The 23,582-nt window shown below is 46.3% G+C and overlaps 2 protein-coding genes across 2 annotated transcripts in view; both read left to right on the forward strand.

Moving 5' to 3' along the window:
- LOC118405877 (titin-like) overlaps window positions 1–20,625 on the forward strand; it is a gene marked incomplete in the record, with an annotated part of 208,106 nt that extends 187,481 nt beyond the window's left edge. The window contains 21 exon segments of the mRNA XM_035805692.1: window positions 2,190–2,456; window positions 2,729–2,998; window positions 3,470–3,736; window positions 4,007–4,270; window positions 4,834–5,091; window positions 5,487–5,744; window positions 5,905–6,162; window positions 6,690–6,956; window positions 8,543–8,812; window positions 9,415–9,681; window positions 10,922–11,188; window positions 12,133–12,399; window positions 12,877–13,143; window positions 14,583–14,849; window positions 15,465–15,731; window positions 15,971–16,240; window positions 16,717–16,983; window positions 17,709–17,975; window positions 18,919–19,185; window positions 19,810–20,109; window positions 20,318–20,625. Of these exon segments, the coding sequence (XP_035661585.1) occupies window positions 2,190–2,456; window positions 2,729–2,998; window positions 3,470–3,736; window positions 4,007–4,270; window positions 4,834–5,091; window positions 5,487–5,744; window positions 5,905–6,162; window positions 6,690–6,956; window positions 8,543–8,812; window positions 9,415–9,681; window positions 10,922–11,188; window positions 12,133–12,399; window positions 12,877–13,143; window positions 14,583–14,849; window positions 15,465–15,731; window positions 15,971–16,240; window positions 16,717–16,983; window positions 17,709–17,975; window positions 18,919–19,185; window positions 19,810–20,109; window positions 20,318–20,610 (5,645 nt within the window).
- An 883-nt stretch (window positions 20,626–21,508) lies between these two features.
- LOC118405512 (titin-like) overlaps window positions 21,509–23,582 on the forward strand; it is a gene marked incomplete in the record, with an annotated part of 52,924 nt that continues 50,850 nt past the window's right edge. Inside the window, 1 exon segment of the mRNA XM_035805015.1 lies at window positions 21,509–21,516.

Genomic DNA, 23,582 nt, shown 5'->3' on the forward strand with positions numbered 1-23,582 from the left:
CAACAAAACAACCGCCAACCTGTTTGTGGAAGGTAACCATGGCCCCGCTAGGCTTGCGTGTATTCTGCATTAGGTATAGGCTGCGCGACAACTGCTTTTAATTTTACAATTATCAGTCATTTACAGTCTTGTTTCGCTCATTAGTAGTTTACAAATACTGATTTGAAATGGAAGAATTTTAACAACTTTTCCTCATAAAAAAAAGATGCTACCCAGCAAAAATGTTACAAAATTTGATCTTTGACTACTCATTTTTCGTCAAAGCCGTTGCAAGAGTATTATGGCTTACTTAGCTTCCTCTAGTTTTGTGCTTGCTACAAGTCTTATGTTTTATGAAAAAAATGAGAACACTTTCCATATTGTCTAAAAATTCCTTTTCCAGCCCTAATCGACTTCCCCAGTAAGCTCAAAGACCAGTACGCTATTGAAGGCGACGCGAAGTCCGTGTTCTCGTGCCAGATGACAGCGGCGAACAGCGACTGTACCTGGTACCGAGAAGACGAAAAGCTGGAGCCTTCCGACAAATACGAGTTTAGCGTAGATGGATACGTGTACATGCTGGTGATCAAAGATGTCAGGAGAGAGGACCAGACCTACTATTCCTGCGCTTCCAAACACCGCAAAACAACTGCCAACCTTTACGTGGAAGGTAGATGGAATCTGCGTTTTGCCCACCGTGCATATAATGCGCTTCTGATTTGCTTTTTAACGCGTCTCTTGTGCTACCAGTACAATAATTTACATCTGTTGATATTCAAAACAATTGCATGATTTCTAAATCTTCAGCAATATAACAAAACATTGTATTCTTTCATGTGCATTACTGAACATTCTTTGGCGCTCTTCAGCAGAATGAAGAATAGCCACAATTCTGACATTGCATATATATATGATTTAAAATCATTGTTTCGGTTCCATTCGATAGGCTGCATTCATAGCTCTACTGGCAAATTTTGTATCGGCTTTAGATGATTGCTGATTTCCATATGTATTTGGCAAAGTCTACAATGCTCTTTGAACAGAGACGCTTTCCTGGCTATCAGAATTGTTCCGTCGCAGCTCGGCTCACTGTTCCGCCTCCCTTTCAGTTCCCGCCAAATTCGTGCTGGGCATGGAGGACCAGTACGCGATCGAAGGCGACGAGCAGGTCGTCTTCAACTGCGCCATGTCCGAACCTGACCGCCAGGTCACGTGGTACCGCGAGGACGAGGCTCTGACCGCTGACTACAAATATGACCTCGTGTCAGAGGGCACGATGCACAGGCTCATCATCCGGGACGTTAGGCGCCAGGATCAGACCAGATACGCATGCGCGTCCAAAGATGACAGGACAGAAGCGAACCTACACGTCGAAGGTAGAATGGTTGAGAAATAGCGCAAATAGCAGAGCACATAAGAAATAGCGCTTTGACTTCCTTGTTTAGGGCGACAATGGAAGATATAGCAGTGCAGAAAAAGCACTTTGGCTTCATTGCTTAGGGCGATAAAAAAGGAAATAGCGCCTTTGCTGCATTGCTTAGAGCGATAGATAATAGTTACCTTAGGAATAGCGCTTTGACTTCATTGCTTAGGGCGATAATTCAAGATGTAAGAGCAGAAAAGAAAGAGCGCCTTTGCTGCATTGCTTAGGGCGATAGTTCATAGTGGCCTTTATGTAAGGAATAGCAACTTTGCTTCATTGCTATGGGCGATATTTGAAGATAGCTATGGTTAAAAAATAGGACTTTTGCTTATTTGCTTAAGGCGAATTTTTGCTTCGCATTGCGCGTGTCGATGATATTTTGCAATCGGCGACACTTAAGTATACATCATAGATTGCCTGCGTTACATACATTTGTAATTTACGCAAACGCACAGCCATTATCTCAATTCTAAAGCGTGCAGATTTAGTCACATCGCTTGGCATAAGCAGAGAGAAACGCCAGCTTCAGCTACAAGTGTTAGAAAGTTTATGCGTTTAAGAGTTAGCCGCTGCTTTGCGATACCAAAATAGTTTAAGGTTCACCAGTATCATATCATAGCGCTTTACGTTAAGTTCTATTATATAAAATGATTGCCTCCATTTTTGCTCATTCGCATCGCTATTTAAGACCAGCTTTCAGGGTTAGTTGCGTGCAAGCGTAGGCCATATCATTTGGTTCATTCCATGTTACCGTAACTGTGTATGTATGCTGCTGTCATACTTGCAGTCCTGCACAAGTTTACCCAGGGCATGGACGACCAGCGCGCGGTGGAGGGCGATGTCGAGGCGGCGTTCACCTGCCTCCTGTCCGAGGAGGACGCCAAGGTGCAGTGGTACTGCGAGGGCCAGCAGCTGGAGCCCAGCGACAAGTTTGAAATGGCGGTGGACGGGAAAGTGCAGGAGCTCATTGTTAAGAACATAGTTCTTGAAGATGAGACGGAGTACACCTGTATGTCAAAGGACGACTCCACTACTGCCATGCTGTATGTGGAAGGTATGGGAAATGAAGGCGTTACGCTCCGGGCAAATTGCACGTTAAATCTGATTCACGAAAACTTCTGAAGTCCAAAACAAAAACCCTGCTGTCATAATAAAATTGAACGCACTTGTAAAATATCGTAATGAGAAATGTCTCTTTGGTTCTTTGGATGATATATGAACAAGCTCATTGGCACTTTTTTGTATTTGGCAACTTTTTTCTTCTTCATTCGTCTTCATTCCAATCTGATGCTAGTTGTTAATTTGATATTTTCCATGTTTCTCCAGCGTTACCGCCAGAAATCAAGCGAGGTCTTGAGGACGTAGAAATCTATGAAAAAGAAACCGCGTCCTTTGAAATCGAACTTACGAAGCCTGTAGAGGAATTCTCCTGGCTCAAAAAGGGAGAAAAACTCGAGGCCAGTGAAAAAGTCGCCATCGAAAGAATGAACGAACTGACGTACCGCCTGATTCTGCGCGATGCAGTTCTGGAGGATGAGGGTTCAATCAAATTCGAATCGGGTGACCTGAAATCTACGGCTATGCTCACAGTGAAAGGTAACTTGTTCTCTTAGCTGCGCAAAGATCGTTGCTTGCTTTTTCCAGTTCCGAAAAAAAATGCGTCCCCGCTACTGCTTCGGTGCCACTGCGCGTTATATGCATAGGCATTAGATCTTATCTTTGTACTAGTTAGAATGCTTCTTAATCTGCATTATTGCAAGAAAGTGCAATAGCTTTAGTTTCGCAAAAGCAGCTACAGTTTAGCTATAAGCATGTAGCTGTATTCTTGCAAATACAAGAAGCTGTAAGCGATTATTTAATACGTAATAAATAGGAGCGACTATAAATGTAGTTCATGCTTTGCTTTTACCATAGCGCTTAAGCGAATATATCTGCTTCTGCTTAGTACATAGTCCTTGCTGCGTCGTATGCGATGAAAAGCTGTTTTTCAAATCCTCTATGCGATAAGAGCTTGACTCTGCATGTAACAAAGGGATCCAGGTGTAGACTAACCTGCCTCGTCATCAGCTCTTCCTTCTGAGATCGAGAAGAATCTTGAAGACGTTGAGATCTATGAGAAGGAGACTGCGACGTTTGAGCTGGAGCTGACGAAGCCCGTGGAGGAGTACAGGTGGTACAAGAAGGGGACTGTGCTGGAGATGAGTGAGAACGTACTGATGGTGGAGGAAGGAGGGAGGTACAGGCTCACGCTACAGGACTGCCAAGTGGACGATCAGGGAGCAGTCAAGTTTGAGTCCGGACATGTCAGACCCTCCGCTAGTCTCATTGTCAAAGGTATCGCTTTATGACATAGTTTGTAGCGCTCATTGCGATTCTTTTCCTTTATCTCAAAAGTGTTTTAGCGCTGAAAAGTTCAAACAAATTTCTTCTTTTTCCTTTTCTCTATTGAATTTATTTGGTAGAATGGATCTGTTGATCTTATGGTCACTAACACGTACGCAAAAAAAGTGGTGATAGATCCCCGCAAAAAAAGGAGAGTCCTTTGGTTTATTACAATCCTTTTATTTTTCTAATCTCACCTCTGACTTGTATCTGACACCACAGCTCTCATCAAGTCCCCACATGGTCTCCTGGACCAGACCATCTTCGAAACAGAAACGGCTAATTTTGAAATCGAGCTCGCCAGACCGTTTGACGAGTTCACGTGGTTTAAGAACGGGGAGGCGCTGACCTCAAGTGACACCGTTGTCATGGAGAGGGACGAGTGCACCTATCGCCTGGCGTTGCACAAGTGCCGTCTGAGCGACATGGGAGAAATCAAATTCGGTTTCCTCGACCTTGAGTCTACTGCTAAGCTCACCGTGAAAGGTACCTTGTCTTCTTTTGCTGATAGCTTGGCTTTCTGCGACACTTGCAAAGGTTATTCAGATGCAAATCTAGCCGCCGCTTAAGCCACTGCATACTTAGAGTAAGGCTATACAAAGCGTTCACCACAAAGATATATGAAACTGTTAACAGTTATAGGTGGAGCTTGGTACAGGCTGATATGTGAGAACATCTGAAGAGTGCGGAAAGTCAACAATACACAGTTCCTTCACGCAAACACTTGCTTTGCCGCTTAAATATATTGCGCTTAAACAGTAACAGTTAGTTGTATTACTCTTGAAATATAGATTGGTGTTATCTAGACATATCAATAACTTCTTGCAGAGCGCTTTGCATGAACCAGCGTATCTATGTATATTCTCTACATATACACGGCTTCGCTGTCTTGCGTGTGCGACTTTTTTGCATTTCTCTATTCATACCTTCCCTATTCGCAGCCTTCAGGTGCAGATAGCAGATCATGCTTGGTCGTGCGTCTGAATCTTTCTATCATTGCCTATAGCCATGCGTGCTTGTACTGATGTTTGTGGTGATTCCTCACGTAGCGCTGCTTAAGAAGGGTCTCCAGGACCGCGAGGTGTTTGAGACAGAGACGGCGGTGTTTGAGACCGAGCTGTGCAGACCTGTGGACCAGTTCCGCTGGTTCAGAAAGGGCGAGGAGCTCGTGCAGGGCGAACACGTTGTTTTCGAGACGGAGGAAGCCCGCTATAAACTTTCGCTGAAGAACTGCCGGATGGAAGATGCCGGGGAAGTCAAGTTCGAGTTCATGGGCCTGGATACTGCCGCGAACCTCACTGTCAAAGGTAGAGCGTCGTGCGTGCACATATCAGTGCTGAAACTGCGTCTAGTTCTGAAGCTTTTACAAAACATTGGCCTGAAACTCAGTTTGTAGACGCTTGAGATTCTATGATTTTTCAAATCATTTGGTTTTCAGCTTGTTTGCTTGATCCAAGCGTCAGACATTCACACAAAAATTGGGCGCGAGTATTCAAGAGTCAATTCGATGTCTGCAAAATGTCTGTAATAATATTTCGCTCGCTTTTTCCTGGCTAGAAGACGATGGTAAATAATTGTTTCAAAACATTAAACTTTCGATTGCTAAACTTTATTGGAATTGCAACAGGATTGCTAGCATGTGGAAACAAGTTATCAGAACAATTCTAATGTCACCAATTGTTATCCCTCGCTGCCTGACCAGATATGATAAAGAAGGGTCTCGAAGACGTGGAAATCTTCGAGACGGAGAACGCGTCGTTCCAAATCATCTTGGCCAAGCCCATAGACTCGTACTCCTGGTACCAGAAGGGCGCGAAGCTGGAGGAAGGAGAGAACGTCATCATGCAGGTGGACGAGTTCATCTACAGGCTCACGCTGAGGAACTGCAGCATGGAGGATGCCGGCAGTATCAAGTTTGAGTTCTATGGCATTGAATCCAACGGGTCGCTCATTGTCAAAGGTACCAAACTGGTGCAATTTCGCAGCGCTCACATTGATAGGTAGAAAGGCTATTGGCGTGACACTTTGTTTAAATAGCAGTGACTTTTACGCTTTTACAAATTCTTCATGGCGACTAAGAAAAAACTTCTCTAACACCTCTCTTTCACAATTCTCTTTAGACCTTCTCAAAAAGGGACTTGACGACGTCGAGATCTTTGAGAAGGAGACGGCTTACTTCCAAGTAGTCCTAGCTAAAGCGGTGAAGGAATTCCGCTGGTTTAAACATGGCGAGATCCTTGAGCCTGGCGACGATTGCCTGATACGTGCAGAAGGCGTGCTCTTCAGCCTTACGCTAAAGCATTGCGTCATAGAAGACACGTCAGCGATCAAATTTGAGTTCCTGAACCATGAGACGTCAGGCCAGCTGATTGTCAAAGGTATCGTGTATTGTGTCCTGCTGCGCTTGCTTCTGTACTTCTGCGCTTATTTCGAATATCTGCTGCGATTCTGTGTGTTGTATGCGCTTGCCTTCAAGACCTTCAAAACAACTCAAAACGTCAAACCTGCTTAGTCCATTATTTGTATCTTTGTAGTCAAATTTGTACCCGAAAAACATGAAATAAGATGAGCTAGGAAAAGACATTGGCTGTTATGTCGTCTGCTATTAGCTCTATAAAATCCAATGCCTTGCATAGATAGACATGAATTATGCTCAAGAGTTTTCAGTCCACTTTATGGATTCAAAAATGGGAAAATTGGAACATTTACCTCAAAAATACATAGCTTGATTCAATGGCTTTTGTGGATTAAAACGTTTACGAGTTAACCCTCACAGCGCCATAGCCAATCAGACACTGCTTTAGTGTACAGCTTTAATTGTGAGGGGTAAACATCTCTTACACATTGCCGTGAGTACGAAGCATGCCTCAGTGATGTAGCAGGTGCCCTCCCCCCCTGTGCGCAGCCCTCCCGCCGCAGCTCAGGCGCGACCTGAAGGACCAGGAGATCTGGGAGGAGGAGGCTGCTCGGTTCGAGCTGGAGCTCACCAAGCCCGTGGATGTCTACAGCTGGTTCCTGAAGGGCGAGGAGCTGGTGCAGGGAGAGAACGTCATTTTCGAGGACGAGGAGAACGTGCACCGCCTGATCCTGCTGAACTGCAGCGTGGATCAGACGGGCGCCGTGCGCTTCAGCACCGGCGGACTCATCTCGTCTGCCACGCTCGTCGTCAAAGGTAGACACGCCTAGCAACCAACCAGCGGCTTTGCTATATACGCTGCGTGCGTGTGCAGTAGTTACGGTGGAAGGTGCTTTCATACATGTGCGTGTGCCAAGCTTCTCTGCTATCTGCGATATTCTGTACTGCGATAGTTTGCTATCTGCGATAGGTAATACCGTTATAGCGCGGCATCAATTCTATTATAAGTAATGCGCTGTGCCTTATGTACATATTTCGCCTACTAGTATCTTTCATGACAGAAATACTGCTTATATTTGCGCTTATCAGATTACATTATCCTGGAAGCATTTAAAGTCGTTTCCATATTCGTTGAAAAGTAAATTGCGTACGTGCATACTTACAAAAATCCACAGAACTTCTAGACTCTTTTAAAGGTGAGGAAACGATAAATGCATCCACGATCCTGGCGTAGATTTGGTCGAACTGTCGCTACGTTTTGCTGCGTGCGCTTTTATTTGCTGCGGTCTCAATTAACACAATGTGTTTCTTGTCCCAAGGGTCAGGTATAGTACAACGGCACGACACCACATCTCACACACAGGGCAAACACCACTTCTTAACCATCATTTCTTCATCATAATATCAAGTCAGAAAGTCATGAAATCTTAGTTGCGCTACCATCACTAACAGATGTCTCTCTCATCTCAAGGACTCTAACGCGTGGTTCTTGTCTTCTCTAACAATCATTCATTCATTCCATCATTCTAAGTACGTCATCAGCCTACTAAAACTCTCCATTTGGTCTGCTCATGTAGCACAACCCATAGATATAATCAGAGGACTAGCCGATGTTGAGATCTTCGAAACGGAGACCGCCATTTTTGAAATCGAGCTGAGTCGTCCGGTAGAGGACTTCACGTGGTTCCAAAAAACGGAGGCCGTGACCCCGCACGATCGGGCACGGGTAGAGCTGGAGAAGGATGGCCGGGTGTGCCGGCTGGAGCTCCGCCAATGTCTCCTGCAAGATCAGGGCAGGATTCGGTTTGAACGCGGATTGTTGAGATCACAGGCTATCCTTGTAGTCAAAGGTATCAGAGATCACGTCTTAATTCTAACGTCTTCATTCTTAAGGAATTCTAACAACTTAATTCTCATGGCGATCACATTGTAAAGTTCGTATCCTCACATCTCTCCACTCCGGTGGTACATTTAGTGAAATGCACGTAAGACGACAAAAATAGATACATGTATTATTAGCTGTATGGACGCTATTAACTGTGCACTGCATGTTTCTATATGTAACTCATTAGTACCACAGAACACATACTAACGCGATACCATATCATTTAACCCACTATATATCTGTCTTATCTACCTACCGATTATGTACACGTACACATCACACGCGCTATTTCCTTCCTGGCTTTGCTTCTGTCCCTGTCATATCGTTAAGTTCAGCGCTGTATACATAGTGTTCAGTACGCCGCCTCAGTTCCCCCTCCGCTTTGCGATAGTCCAGCTGCGCCTCATCCCCAGTTCTCTTGCAGGTCCGTCAGGGTAACGCCATGGCAAGAACCTCCCGCTAGTGTGTACAGGTTTTCGTCTGATGTTCTCTCTCTCTCTCTCCATCGCCCCATCAGCATTACCCATAGATATAATCCGCGGCCTGACTGACCAGGAAGTTTTCGAGATGGAGAGCGCATCTTTCGAGATAGAGCTCAGCCGTCCCGTAGAGGACTTCAAGTGGTACCAGAAGGGCGTGAAGCTTGAAGAAGGCAATAACGTGGCGTTTGAGGTGGTGGATGAGCGCACGTACAAGGTGGAGCTGCGAGACTGCCACCTGGAGGACATGGGGACTGTGCGGTTCGAGGCCGGCAGCGTCAAGCCGTCCGCTACTCTCATAGTGAAAGGTACAGGAAACTGTGACCTGGCTGCGCACTGCTGCGATTTGCTTCCGCACGTGAACACCTTATGTAGAAATGCTATATCTAGGATAAGCTTATGCTTCCATATATTCTATGGTCCATGGCCATATATGCACATTTTAGCATTTGTCACTATGGACAGTATATGGATATCTAGAGCATGATGCAACATGGGTAGGAAGAAGTAAACGCAAGTTAGTTAAAGCTATAGTTGGCAAAACTCTAGATCTGCTTTCACAACAGATCCGTCAGAATTGCCCTGGCTGACTATATTTATAGTGCATATTTGCTTCGTTGCTTTGAGCCTCTTCTTAGACTTTCTTTTTGTCAGGTAGGTGCGCGTAGCTAAGGTCGTTTGCCGCTGGATTTTCTATTTTCTCTTGCAAACTTTTATGTTTTGCTGACATATCAAAAGTGTCTAGGGCATCACGCCTCGTTTGTAGACTGGTTTATTGGTTTATTTCATTTTTTTGCAACTCTAGGGCTGATTTCTAAACATAGCACTTAGTGATTTGCCACGTAATCATACGTAGTAAATTAGAGTTCGTACGTAGTCTCCATGACTCACCCACCCCTGTCTCGTACAGCATTGCCCATTGACATCATCCGCGCCCTGCAAGACCAGGAGGTGTTTGAACAGGAGAGCGCGTCCTTTGAGATCGAGCTGGGCCGCGCCCTGCCAGGTGCCAAGTGGTACAAGAAGGGCGTGGAGCTGGAGAGCTCTGACACGGTCAAGATCGAACAGGCGGACAGGACGTACAAACTTGAACTTCTGGACTGCCAGCTCAGCGACATGGGCACCATCAAGTTCGAGTGCGGCCCGGTCAGGCCCACCGCCACGCTCATTGTCAAAGGTACAGGCAGACAGACTGGCTTCCGCACCGCTGCGATCACTCGTGCATGGCAGGCTGCTGCGCCGCCTAGCGTCAGGGGTCGATCACTGCAGATTCTGACATTCTGACATTAGAATAAAAGCTTGCTACATGATTGGTCACTACTGGTACAAGCTGCCCAAAAGTTGATACTTAAAAGAAGATGCATATGTCTAAAACAAATGAAAATGATCAAGGAGCATCGTTCATGATTTCAGTAAGGTCCTCTTGAAGATGCCGGTGGTCAAAAATAATCAGAATCGTCAGTAATTCGACCCACTACATGTACTTTGCCGAAAGAAATCTACTGCCGTCTCTGCTACCGCTTACACTCTACTGTAGTCCTGTACGCTGAGCGCTTTGCTTTGGTCTACTTAACGGTCGCCGCCAGTGTGGAGAAGACAGTTTTAGACGCATTCATTCTGCATTGCTGCGTGTTAAGTGACACGCCTTTGAGTTAATGGCGATAGGTAGAAAATAACTCTGCGCATTACAGATATTGCAGCTATAGCTAATTGTGATATATATGACTTGCACGGCAGGCATAGATATCGGATGCAAATATCTTTGTTAGCAATCTCTGGCTGTACAGTGTTAGATATGATGATCAATTATTGTGCTTGATGTGTAGGTTTAGTTGATTTTGGTTCTGTTCTCAATGTCTACATTTCCTTTCAGGCTAGTGTAGTTTGAATTATCTTACAAACGTTAACACCTACTAGTTGCAGAATAGCAGCAGCTAAATCGCTCATTGATATACTCAATAGCAAATACGTCCTTGCACGTAACTAGGCTTTGACAGAAAGCCTGTCAAAGTTTCTATTTGCTGCGCTTTATGTATAATATATGAGATCAGACTCACTACCTGACGATCTATTTCGTTATATCTAACGCTTAAGCTCTTAAACTTAAGTTTTAATGTACTATTATAGTAGCTAATTTATCTACGATAAAGCCGCGACTGTAGCTAGTTTAACTGAAGTGATGTTTTGAAATAGCCGCTGCCACTCATAAAACCAATTTATATCTACTCGTTTTTATACTAATTATAAGCGCTGATGCCTTCACATGTTGAATACGCACTGCTTTGTTCAGCGATGTTTTGACCTCTTATATTATTTGCGTATTGAGTTTCTATAACCCTGTAGTTTAGGTTCTTAACCGAAGTAGTTCCTAACTCGTCCCTCCTTCCCTCTCCCCATCTTGCGATCTCCCCCTCTAGCGCAACCTATCGAAGTGATCCGGGGCCTTCAGGACCAGGAAGTGTTCGAAAGCGAAAGCGCGAAGTTCTTTATTGAGCTCAGCCGAGTGATAGAAGAGTTCCGATGGTACAAGAAGGGACACTTGCTAGAAGCGAGCGAAGACGTCGTCGTCACGCGAGACGAGCGCACGTACAGTCTGGAGCTGCGCAATTGTCAGATATCTGACATGGGCACGATCCGGTTTGAAGCCGGGCCCGTCAAGCCAACAGCCACTTTGATTGTGAAAGGTACCGCTTTGAGTCTAAAGGCGCCGGCCAAACCGCTTTCTGTGTAAAGGCGCCGGCCAAAACGCTTTCTGCGTAAAGGTGTTGGCCAAACCGCTTTCTGTGTCGGCGCTGCTTTCAGTGTACAAGTGTCGGCGAAACCGCTTTCATTGTACAGGTGTCGCCGAAAGCGCTTTCTGTGTAAAGATGGCAGGAAAGCCTTTATCCGTCAGACAGATGTGTGAACGGGAGTGGTGTGTGTGTGTACACACGTGATTCTCGTTCACACTTCTTCCCAGCGGTTGGAGGTTTTCCACATTACCCAGAACGGCATTTTCTCTGTGAAAAGTGCCGTTCGCTGTACTACGCTCTGCGCTCAGAAGTCCGTACGCCGCGTGCGAATCTGCAGAAACAGAATAGGCAGCTTGCTTTAGTTTAAAACGTCAGTCCTGCCGCCAAGAAGCGAAGGTAGACCGATCCCAGAGTCCATCTCTGTGAAGACGAATAAATCTCGAACCAAAACGTAGAAATTCAGACCAAAGTGCAGGAAATTTCTGATCCGATCTTTATTCTGTAGAATGTAGTCTGGATCGGTCTATTGCGCCATGACAATGCTAAAAGCGACGCGCGTCATTTGAAGCTTCCTGTCTTCTAGACCAGCAATGTTTCTGACGTCATCTCCAACCAGATGTTTTGGTGCACCATGTAAACTATTCTGTCTGGGTTTTCTGACAGTTTTCGATGTGCCACTCAATGTTGACATCCCCATTCATTCAGATCAGTCGCCTTTGCGACGAAAGACAAAACATGTCGGAAACATGGCTGTGCTAGAACCGCTTTATTGATAGAACAAGCGCACTATATATACTGTATATGCAGCATGCGCCAGGCGAGGGATCGTTCTGTCGCTACAACGACACACTAGTCCATTTCTTCACATGCCTCCCTGTCTCCTCCCCACCCCTTAGCCCTGCCCATAGACGTAGTGCGCAATCTACACGACGTGGAAATATACGAGGCGGAAACCGCCAACTTTGAGATCGAGCTGAGTCGTCCGCTGCCCGTGTTCAAATGGTTCAAAAAGGGCCAGGAGCTGCAGGCCACTGACGACATCAGCATCGAGCAGGACGAGCGGACCTACAAGCTCGAGCTGCGTAACTGCGTGCTGAGCGACATGGGAACCATCACCTTCGAGGCAGGCCCGCTCAAGCCGACGGCGATGCTTATTGTTAAAGGTACTCTCAAGCTGCGTGAGGTTCTTAGCGCGGGCATAGAGCGATTGTCTTTACTTGCACGCTATCTTCTTATCATTGCTTGCATGACGTAGATCAGGTTACACATTCGTAGATAAGATAAAATGTATCAACTTTCAAATTTATCTTTAGCGCTTCTGTCATTCATTGCTGCGAAACCGGAGTAACCGGAACAGTACATAGCACGTTGTAAGCGACAAACTGCCACGAAACATAGCACTATATCAATCAACTGTTTATATATTGTACTAACCAGCTCGCGTGTTCAGCGTTCATGTATATTCCATATGTCTTTACTTTAAATTCTCTCATTCTTTTCTTCAATGCTTAACATTTAGGTTAATTGACTTTCAAAGGTATTTCATATCAGAGGCGTTCTTCCCGCAAGTCTTATATAGTAGCGCAGTCTTGTTTTACGTGGCTCTACTGTAATATCTAAGACATCTTCCCACCTTCTAGCCCTACCCGTGGACATAATAAAGGGTCTGGAAGACGTAGAGGTGTTTGAAATGGAGACGGCGAGTTTCCAGATCGAGCTGAACCGACAGATCAAGAATTTCCGCTGGTTCAAGAAGGGCGAGCTGCTCGAGCAGGGCGAGACTGTAGAGTACAGTCTAGAGGAGAACACCTACTCGCTCCACCTGCGCGACTGTAAAATATCCGACATGGGCACGGTCAGGTTTGAGGCTGGCCCCGTCAAACCCACGGCGACTCTCATCGTGAAAGGTACAGGCTGGAGACTAGCGCTGCAGGCTGGACACGCAAACAACGCGCTGCTTTACTTTAGGCTTCAACTGCTTTCTCAATAGCATTAAAAACGCAAACAATTTCTTAACAGTAGCATGAATACACTCTCCACGTGTATTGTATTAAATCATGAGAATGCTTTATGCAGTTCGTATTAGTGCCTTAAGGGCGCGACATGTATACGTAGATTACCTTGCTATCGTAGTGTTTAAGACTTTTTACACATAACTTTTGCTCCCGCTCGCTATGCAGTTTTGCGCTTTGAATTCTTCTGCGTACCTATCTGAATGTTTTACACTAAACCTCGTTCTGATGCAGCTGACTATTGAGATTTTTAACTGATTTGGGCTTTTCACAATATTTCCTTTAGTTTGCTTCACTGAAAAAGTAAACTGAGCAAAAAATTGTCTCACTCTTTGATCTCACAGAAAATGAAACATTGTCCTGATGGTCAGCTGCTGAACATAACTCCACACCTTCCTATACTTGCTCCTCCTCCATCCTCCCACCACATGTCTCACCTCTCCTGCCCCCCTCCCCCTCCCAGCTCTCCCATACACCATCCTCACGCCCCTCCATGACGTGGAGATATTTGAGGAAGAGACGGCCGTGTTTGAGATCACGCTGGATCACCCTGTCCCCGACTATACCTGGTTCTTTAAAAGCAAAGCCACACGAGAAAGCGATAGAGTGAAGTTAGAGCAGAACCAGAGCACGTATCGCCTGATCTTAAGGTCGTGTAAGGTGGACGAAACGGGCACGGTTACGTTCCAAGGGGGTCCCGTCAAGTCGTCAGGCACGCTTATCGTGAAAGGTACCACGACTGTCACCTGTCGTACACCTGTCGTGACGTCACCGTCACCTGTCGTACATCTCTCGTGGCGTCATCGTCTGTCGTGTCCTGGAGTGTAGTACCCGAGTAGTTCTGCGCATGTATTTGAAAAAAAAATCGTTTTGGCCTCTGTCATATTTTCTTCCTGTTGCATAAAACAGCATATCTTTTTTTAAGATCCCATTTTGTGACCTTTTCACTGATATTTATCTACAGACACGTTAGAATTCTCCTATTGGGCCTTTAAAAAGCAGTATTTTTGTGACATTTCACTCAAACCTCAAACCTGTAGCCATATTCTTCATTTCTAGACTGAGTTCATCAGCAAAATCTGAGTGTTTAGAGGTGTCCACTGTCATTTCCTGACCCCCATTCCCCACCCGTTATCCATTTCTGGCGAACTTTGCTGTGGACGTTTGATAGGACTTTATGTTGGTATAAGCATTTGACGTCTACAGCAGAGTTGGCACATTTAATCTCCACTTCTAATCATTCTTCCTTTATCAATTGCATACTGTTCTCATCCTGTCCCAACCTTCCTGTAACGTCCTCCTTTCTCCGTTCGTTTCTCCCCTCCGTGCTGTAGCGCTCCCTATCGTTGTGCGCCGCGAACTGCAGGACGTGACTCTGTACGAGCACGAGACCGCGGAGTTCGAGATCGAGCTCGGGCGGCCCATCGAGGAGTACCGATGGTTCCTGAAGAACAAACTGCTGGAGGCCAGCGACAGAGTCGTGCTGGAGACGGAAGGAGCGAAGTACAAAGTGACGATACAGAACTGTCTGCTGAAGGATATGGGCACGATCCGGTTCGAGGCCGGCCCGCTCAAGCCTACAGCCACGCTGATCGTCAGAGGTACCGGCTAGAGACCTGCGCAATCTGCTCAGCACTGCATTAGACAATCAGCCAATCTGCAATCGTACTTAAGTGCTTCTTAGTGCGCTTTATATTCTATGCATTTTCGCTATTTATCTCTGTGCGCATATCAGAGCGATTAAACTGCTTTGCTTCTTTTACGTCAAGTGATCGCCACTCTCAGGAGTAGCTTTCATTTGATTGAGTCATGTTTCAAAGATGTTCTGTCGCCGGGTGTTACGTCTGTGTTATTTGGACTGAATGATAAGGAATACCACAAACATACCACTAAGATAGCTCGACCCAGAACATCGATTTTACAAGGCTCAAAGACGAATATCAAGAGGCACTAAATGCATTATTGCTTCTTCTCAGTTTTGCTTCCAGTACTGCGCTTCTTGTATAATAATGCATAGTGAGAAAAATATTTACATAGAAATATTTCGGCAAACGCTGCTACACTGCAATCCGCTATTGAGTACAATATTGCTGCCAGTCGCGATCGCCATTTCTTAGACTCACTTTCTGTGAAGTGACGTCATTTCCTGTAACTAACCCACTGTCCGCCATGTCTAACCCTTCACGTTGTTCCTCCCTACTTCCCATCATTCTCAGCTCTTCCGGTTGAAATCGTGCGCGAGCTCGACGACCAGGAAGTGTTCGAGACGGAGACGGCCGGGTTTGACATTGAGCTGAACCGCTCCGTGGCCGAGTACCGCTGGTACAAGAAGGGAGAGATCCTGGAGGCCAACGATGACGTCAAGATGGAACAGGAGGGACCGACTTACAAACTCTTCCTGCGTAACTGCCTGCTTAAGGACATTGGCAACGTCAAGTTTGAGACAGGAAACCTAAAATCTTCTGCCATTCTTATGGTGAAAGGTACACGAGCTGTCCTGAAGATCTTATTGATGCGTTTCCCGTCATTCTTTAGAGCGCAGTCCTCATTGGCTATCTCCTTAGTAATATTGAGATAGTTGGCCAATCAGGGCCTTGTATAAGGTTAACGGAACAGCTATAAGAACGCCCATCACTTCTGTCATTCATCCTTTCTGTAAACGTTCCCCTTCCAAACTTTCACTTTTCCCCCTTTCATCAACATTGCACTTTCCTTTCAACAGCGCTCCCTGCCGAGATCAGGCGCAACCTGCAGGACGTAGAAATCTTTGAAGGCGAAACTGCGACGTTTGAAATCGAGATGGCGCGACCGATCGAAGGCTTCAAATGGTTCCGAAAGGGGCTAGAGATCCAGCCTGAGGACGATATCATCTTTGAGCAGGAGGGCCTTCTGGTTTATAGAGTAACCCTGAAAAACTGCTTACAGAGCCACACGGGCAATGTCAAGTTCATTACGGGCCAGCTGCAATCCACGGCCTCGCTCATTGTCAAAGGTAGACCACTGAAACATATCTGCTGCTCAGTTCCATTGCTTTGCAAGCAAGATGTCTTTTTTACGGCGCTCGCAGTTTAGATATATTAGACTACTTCTGCGCTATGTTTATAAGCATTGCTACGACACAGCTTTGGATATGATAAAAAAAATACTAAATTCCACACTTTCTTAAGTGCCCAAACTTTTGCTCATAGTTGCCTTGTTTGCTTTGCCACGCATAATGAAAATGCCGACGATATTGCGCAATTCTTTACATGCATTTCTCCATTAAGAGGATATAGCCACCATCACACGCTTTCAAGTGCTATTACATTTGCTGCGGTATATTTCTCTTACGCTCTTCCTTCCTGTATAGCGAATTCGTTATCCGCATCATTTCTATAGTACTGTATAGATTTGCGCAGGCAGGAAAACGACACATGCTCCAGTAAAGCACCCTACCATTGACGTGCTAACCTTGTATCACATCACCAGCCATCCCTGTCGACGTTATACGGGATCTGGAGGACCAGGAGGTCTGGGAGAAGGAAACGGCGACGTTCGAAGTCGAGCTGTCCCAGCCGGTCTCGGACTTCCACTGGATCCAGAAGAAGGAGGAGCTTCACCCGAGCGCGCGTGTCGAGTTCCAGACGGACGAGAACACGCAGCGCCTCATCATCCACGACTGCCGCACGGAGGACATCGGACCGGTCAAGTTCAACACCGAGACGCTACAGCTGTCAGCCATTCTCATGGTCAAAGGTATCATGTGACGAGCACGTGATCGAGAAGATGACGCAATGGGGGCGCAACACGCATGTGCGAAACTGTTGGAATTTTCTCTCGACCTGCAAGAAGATTCTTTTATGACGTTTTATATCATTCTGTAATCTGTTTGGAAAAGAACTTTACATACTATTTCATAGAGAGACTCAAATTCACATAACTAGCTTTGGTCGAGACATCATTCCCACATCTAAAGCAAGCCGCGCTATCTAAGATCAAGTCGTCTTCATGTGTCATCATTCTCTCCTAGCGCGACATTTCTCCCTTTCTTGTCTATCGTCTGTTTCCACTTTCATTCCTGTCCTTTTTTGTAATGTCTTTCATTCATGTAACATGATATCATGGTACTCATCCCCTTATCCCAGCTCCGCCTCTTGTATGTGCGAAGTATCGGCCTTGGCGAACAAACTTCTCGCTACGTTAGAACTGGCCAGCCGTCAGCCAATCAGATACACCACCTCCTGTTGTTAGAAGGAAAGGTACCAGCCAATCACGCTGGCTCTTGACCGTAAACGGCAACGTGATTGGTTGGTGACTACTGGCCAGTGCTAACGCGGCAACATAAGGACGAATCAGAAACCTGTACGCCGTGGCCGTTGCTTGACATATACAGGCGGAGTGCCTGGCATGAGAGGATGCTGGTACTGCGCATCTCCCCCCAACCTTCCTCTTCACCTGTTCCACCATCCTCTCGTCTCCAGAACTCCCGCTTAAGATCGAAAAGGATCTTGAAGACCAGGAGATCTGGGAGAAACAGATGGCCACGTACGAGGTGGAGCTGAACAAACCGGATATGAACGTGTTCTGGTTCCGGGAGAACGTGCGCATCGTGCCTAGCGACGAGATCGAGATCAGGTCAAAGGGCAACGCCTACACCCTGGTGCTGCACAAGCGCAAGCTGTCTGACGCGGGCGAGATCAGGTTCTCTGTCGGAGAGCTCTCGTCCACCGCGAAACTCATCGTCAAAGGTAGACAGACCTCCGAGCTCGCTGGAGGAAAACCGCTGCCCACTGATCACGCTAACAAACTGCGCTCTTTTAACGTCTATACGATAAGTACTTAGTTTTATTGACCAGCGCTCATTCCTAAACTTGAACTCTTGCGATGACGCTAACCAACTGCGCACTTTAAACGTCTTTATATGATATATGGTACATAAGTTTTGTTGACCAGCACTTAGTCTTAAAGTTAAACTTTGCGATGACGCTAACCACTTGCGCTCTGCAAACTTCTCTTAGGTGTAGTTTTATTCCTTATAATCTTCTTGTCAAAAATATTACATATATATGATACTCTAGATCTATGACCAGCGCTCACCATTAAGGTTCAGCTCTTGCGCCTATACTAACCACTTGTGCTTTGTAACCTTCTCTCTCAGAAGTAGTTTTGTAGTTACTTTTTCATAATGCTGAAGATCTTCTTCTCTGCACACTTGCGTTCCAGCGCTCTTGCTAACCAACTGCGCTCTACTTTTTGCAGATGTTGATGTACAGTTATATATGCAAATTCCACATGTAGAGCTCATGGATGCTGCCTCCACGGACAAAAATTTCTTGATAACAATGATTTGTTATGCCTTACCAAATGGCTTAATTGAAAGTCCATTCATTACGAATTTGAGTTTCCTGATAAGGTTGCCTTTCTTCTATGATTTATAAATTAAAGATACTTTGCTTCAAGGTAAATTGAAGGTAGAATTCGTAATGATAGAATTTCATTCTAAATCTACCAAAAAGGGAAAAATCCTTTATTGGCTTGTAATGTCTTTCAAGTGCGAAAATGTTTGCTACAGCCGAGCATGCGACAGTCATTCTGTAGCCATATTATTGTTACATCCCAGTATGCGACGTTTTCTCTGCATGTATCATACATTATTGTTACATCTCAATATGCGCCATGTTCCACCCGTAGAACTGCCTGTTGAGGTGGTGCGCGAGCTCGAGGACCAGGAGGTCTGGGAAGACGAGACCGCGCGCTTCGAGATCGAACTCTCGCGACAAATCACGGAGTTCCACTGGTCCAAGAAGGGCGAGGAGCTCCAGACGGGCGCCTCCGTGGACTTCCTGCAGGACGGAAACGTCTACAAGCTGGTGCTCATGGACTGTAAGATAGAGGACATGGGAACCATCAAGTTCGAAACGGAGGACAGGAAGTCGTCGGCGACTCTAGTGGTGAAAGGTACACACTGATGCCGCTGACATCCGGGCCGCTATCTGCATTCGCTCTTCTCTAACTGTTAGTCTATCGCTTGCAAAACATGAGGTTAAGTGCGCTGCTACTGCTTTCATAGAAGTCTTAGACCATAGAACACATCCATGTAGTCATAGAACATGGGTGATTGCGTAGTCACTGCAAGCTACTGGCGAATCGTTTTCCAGTTTAGGTTAAGCGCACTTTGCAAATTGCCGCCAGTATCGCTCGCTATAGGAAGAACTTTGCACTTCATTGCAGAAGCTCAGTCATTGCGGAAGCTCACTTGTCGTTTGCGCTGTTCACAAGAAGCCTCTTAAATGTGTTCATTATGAAGACTGAACTCCGCCTTGCCCCTTCCATAGTGGAGGAGTTAGAAGTAGACAAAATTTCAGAAACTTTCAACAACGTTTTGCATGCTGAGTTTGCTCACATAGACGTCTTTAAAATGAACACAACGTCCCCATCGCCACGTGGGGCTGCTTTCAGCTTTTACCATTACCACTGCTTCGCTGAGCTCTGTTCCCAGACAATACAGGTTTGCGAAAGCGAAACCTGTTTTGTTCCCATTTCTACCATGTCATGTGCCTCACGTGCCTTTCCACCCCGCAGAGCTGCCCGTGGAAATCACGCGCCAGCTCGAGGACGTGGAGGTTTACGAGCGAGACTCCGCCACCTTCGAGGTGGAGCTGAACAAGAAGGACCAGCAGGTCCAGTGGTTTAAGAAGGGAGTGCTTCTTGAAGACAGCGGGAGGAGGACGCCTGGTCGCGTCACTCCGCACGAGTCCGTGGACATCATGAGCGACGACTACCGGTACAAGTGCACCCTGCACAACTGCCAGCTGGAGGACATGGGAGAGATCAAGTTCTTGGTCAACTCGCACAAGGCCAAGGCGCACCTGCGTGTCAAAGGTACCCGATGTGTTCTGTACCGCACAGAGACGCTGCGTTCCGCTGATGCATTTTTTACGCCTGCATTTTCTCTCTCGTAGTACAAAATTACAAAATCGTTCATCCACGTTGAAATAGTACTTTATGCAAAGCGATCATTGCTCTTTGTTGTTAACTGTGGTGTTCACTGTTATCTCACCCGTTTCCCTTTTTGTCTGCGCGCTTACAGAGCTGCCTATCGGCTTCCTACTGGGGCTGAAAGACCAGCGCGCGGTCGAGCGCGACGAGATGGCCAAGTTCACCTGCACCATGTCCAAGAAGGGCCAGGTGGCCAAGTGGTTCTTCGAAAGCGAACCTTGCGAGGAGAACGGGAAGTACAGGTTCGAGGTGGACGGCACGGCCTACAGTCTCATCATTCGGGACATCAAGCTAACAGACGCCGGGAAGTACACATGCGCATCTAAGGACAGCGAAACCACCGCCAATCTGGTCGTGGACCGTACGTACAGTCTTGACCCCTGACATGACCCCTGGCGCAGCATAGCTAACGACCCTTGACACGACCTCTGACACAGCTGAACCTTTACGCCACAGCAGACCAGAAAGCTAACAAAATACAGACACAATTTTGGCCTGCGCACTTTAACTTGACGGAACGCTTTCAGGACAACCTGCTGACTTTCTTAACACCTATGCTACAGGCGGTGCGTTGCTAAAACATCCTTAGCGTTATTTGTTTTAAGTCCTATGCATAGATAAGGCTCTTCAACAAGCTCAGCTAAACCCTTTTTTTCAGTTTGCTTCGCTCAAGTAGACGCTCTCTCTAGCCTACTTTAGCATTCCTCCTACTCTAAACCTCTCCGCTTGCAACTGCGACTACTTCTATCTTAGCCTTACTGCAGTAGAGTTGTAACACCTTTGCGCTAAACTGCGACGCTTTTAGACTATAAATAGCATGCTGGCAGTCAACAGAAGCGTAAAACAATGCGACAATACGAAGTGACGGTGACTTCCCCATTGTCTCACATGGGGCTGCTCTAACAAGCTCTTTTCCTTTCTCTTGTTTCTATTGGTAACACCTGCTCTTCTAGGACCACTCAAGTCCTATAGTTTGATTAGATTACTATCATATATAATGGTTCTATAACAAAGTGCGAATATCAAATCGCAAAACCACTGCTGCTTAGGATGTAACTGTATTTATAAAGCTGCACTCCAACTGCACAAAGATATACAAGAAGTAGTCTTGATAGCAACTTGCATCTTTAGGCCAAGAATATGGCAAATGCGATACGTAGTCATCTGAGCATTACTTACATCTTTAGTATAAGAACACGCCTTTAGGGTTTCATGACTTTGCCCTCCCTTAGCGCTGCCCCTTAAGATCGAGAAGGATCTTGAAGACGTGGAGGTTTGGGAGAAAGAGACTGCGGTGTTCCAGACGGAACTGAACCACCCGGACCGGCCCATCGTCTGGTTCAAAAAGGGCCAGCAGCTCGAGCAGTCCGACCTTGTGCAGATGACGTCAGAGGGCATGAAGTATTTCCTGACCCTCCGCGACGCGCAGCTAAGCGACATGGGGACGATCAAGTTTCAGGTCGAGGGCCTGAAATCTGCTGCGACCCTGCTCGTCAAAGGTAGACCCTCGCAAGGTTGCCATGTCAACCGTTGCCATGGAAAGCAGAAGCGATATTACGCTGCATTTTGCATTGCTATACACCTAGGCTGGCTCATACCGTTAAGCTGCACTATGCCCAATCGTATGCGCACCTAGCTGTAGTATACAGAGTAGCTATTATATCTAGCTCACCCTATAACCTAGCTGCCTATAAAAGTATAATTGATAATGCAAGTTTTTAAGAACACTGCAGTTTGGGAATGGCATTTAAAATGCACGAACAAGATGGGAAAAACCATTAACGTTCTATTAGAAGTTATTAGAATTTGATAAAGAAGTACATGCGCATGAGCATAGCTAATGGCTGAAAAAAGGATCCAAGTATCCAAGCGTCATAGGGTAGATAAAGCGAACACACGTGCATGTCTGTGTTTATTACTCTCCAGAACGGCAAGCACTGCGTGATCTAGCTATGGCGGCAGCGATGGATAGTATGCGGATATATACACTGCTGTTCTATTGCGACCAATTTAATGCGAACATTGATACTTAAAGTAGCAGCATTCCGTACTAACCATCCAGTACATATCCTAGCCATGTCATTTCACGCAATCTCCAAGCAGATGTTGTAAGGCAAAAATCGTTTTTCTTAGCTCTAGGCCGATTCTATTTAAAATGGCCATCCTATCATAAACGGGGAGCTATTACACGTTACGATTTTACCTCCCAGCATCTGCTTGTAGGTTCTAACTCCACGTGTTGCCTAACCCATGTCCACTACGTGTTCACCAGAGCTGCCCTACACCTTCACGGCGGAGCTGGAGGACCAGCGAGCCATGGAGAGGGACCCGCTCTCCACATTCACGTGCGAGATGTCCAAGCCGGACATCGAGGCGACGTGGTACCGCGGCGAGGAGAAGCTGAAGGCCGGGGAGAAGTACGAGATGGAGCGCGACGGCTGCGTCCACAGGCTCATCATCCGTAACATCCGCCTGGATGATGCCTCCAGCTACTCATGCGCTAATAAGGACAATAAAACGACGGCGGCGCTCGTTGTAGACCGTACGTATCATGAGCAAATAAAGGTCCTTGCTGTTTCTGCAATTCCCAGCTCTCTGCGCTGACTCCCTGCCTTCCCCCAGCCGCCGTATGATGATTAACCCCATCCCTTACGTCTCCAATGCCTTCCCTTTATGTTTCCCGGTTATCCCTACTCTGTCGCACCTTCCTCCTACCCTGCGACCACAGCGATTTGCTACTATCCCTTTCCAATGTCTTCCCGTGTTTCTCCAAGACGATTTATACCTCAAGACAGTTGTCTTGGCCTGGCCAACCTCCTTCCCTAGCATACTCCTGCTTTTAGCTTACTCTTCTTTATTCCCGATTCCCTATCTTGGCCTCCTGCCTACAGATATCACCAGAGCCTTTCCTCCTTTCTCCTCCTTCTCCTTGTACCCTTTGCCTCTTGCGGCAGCTCTCTCCTATTCCGGCAACAGTTCCAAAGCAACCTTCTCCCGCTGCTACGCCACTTTCCCTCTCCTGCCAATATTTTCTAGCGATCACTTTGCCATCATTTGTCTGTTCTTTCGTCTTTCTGCCACTTTTCATTGTCATTTCATTATTCTTTTATGCATTTCCGTTTTTATGCATTTCCATATTTCATGCATTTCCAATTTCCTTTATACCCCCCTCACAATAGGCGCGATTCGATCGGACGACGAGTCTGCGAGCTCTAGATTACGAGGAGGTATGACCCTGACTGGAAGGGGGAACTCTGCCATTTCTTCGTCGGCATCAGGATCATGCCTCCTCGTAAATTAGAGCTCGCAGACTCGTCGCCCGATCGAATCGCGCCTATTGTGAGGGGGGTATAAAG

This window comes from Branchiostoma floridae, chromosome 18 (assembly GCF_000003815.2).
Source record: "Branchiostoma floridae strain S238N-H82 chromosome 18, Bfl_VNyyK, whole genome shotgun sequence".
NCBI classification, from domain to species: domain Eukaryota; kingdom Metazoa; phylum Chordata; class Leptocardii; order Amphioxiformes; family Branchiostomatidae; genus Branchiostoma; species Branchiostoma floridae.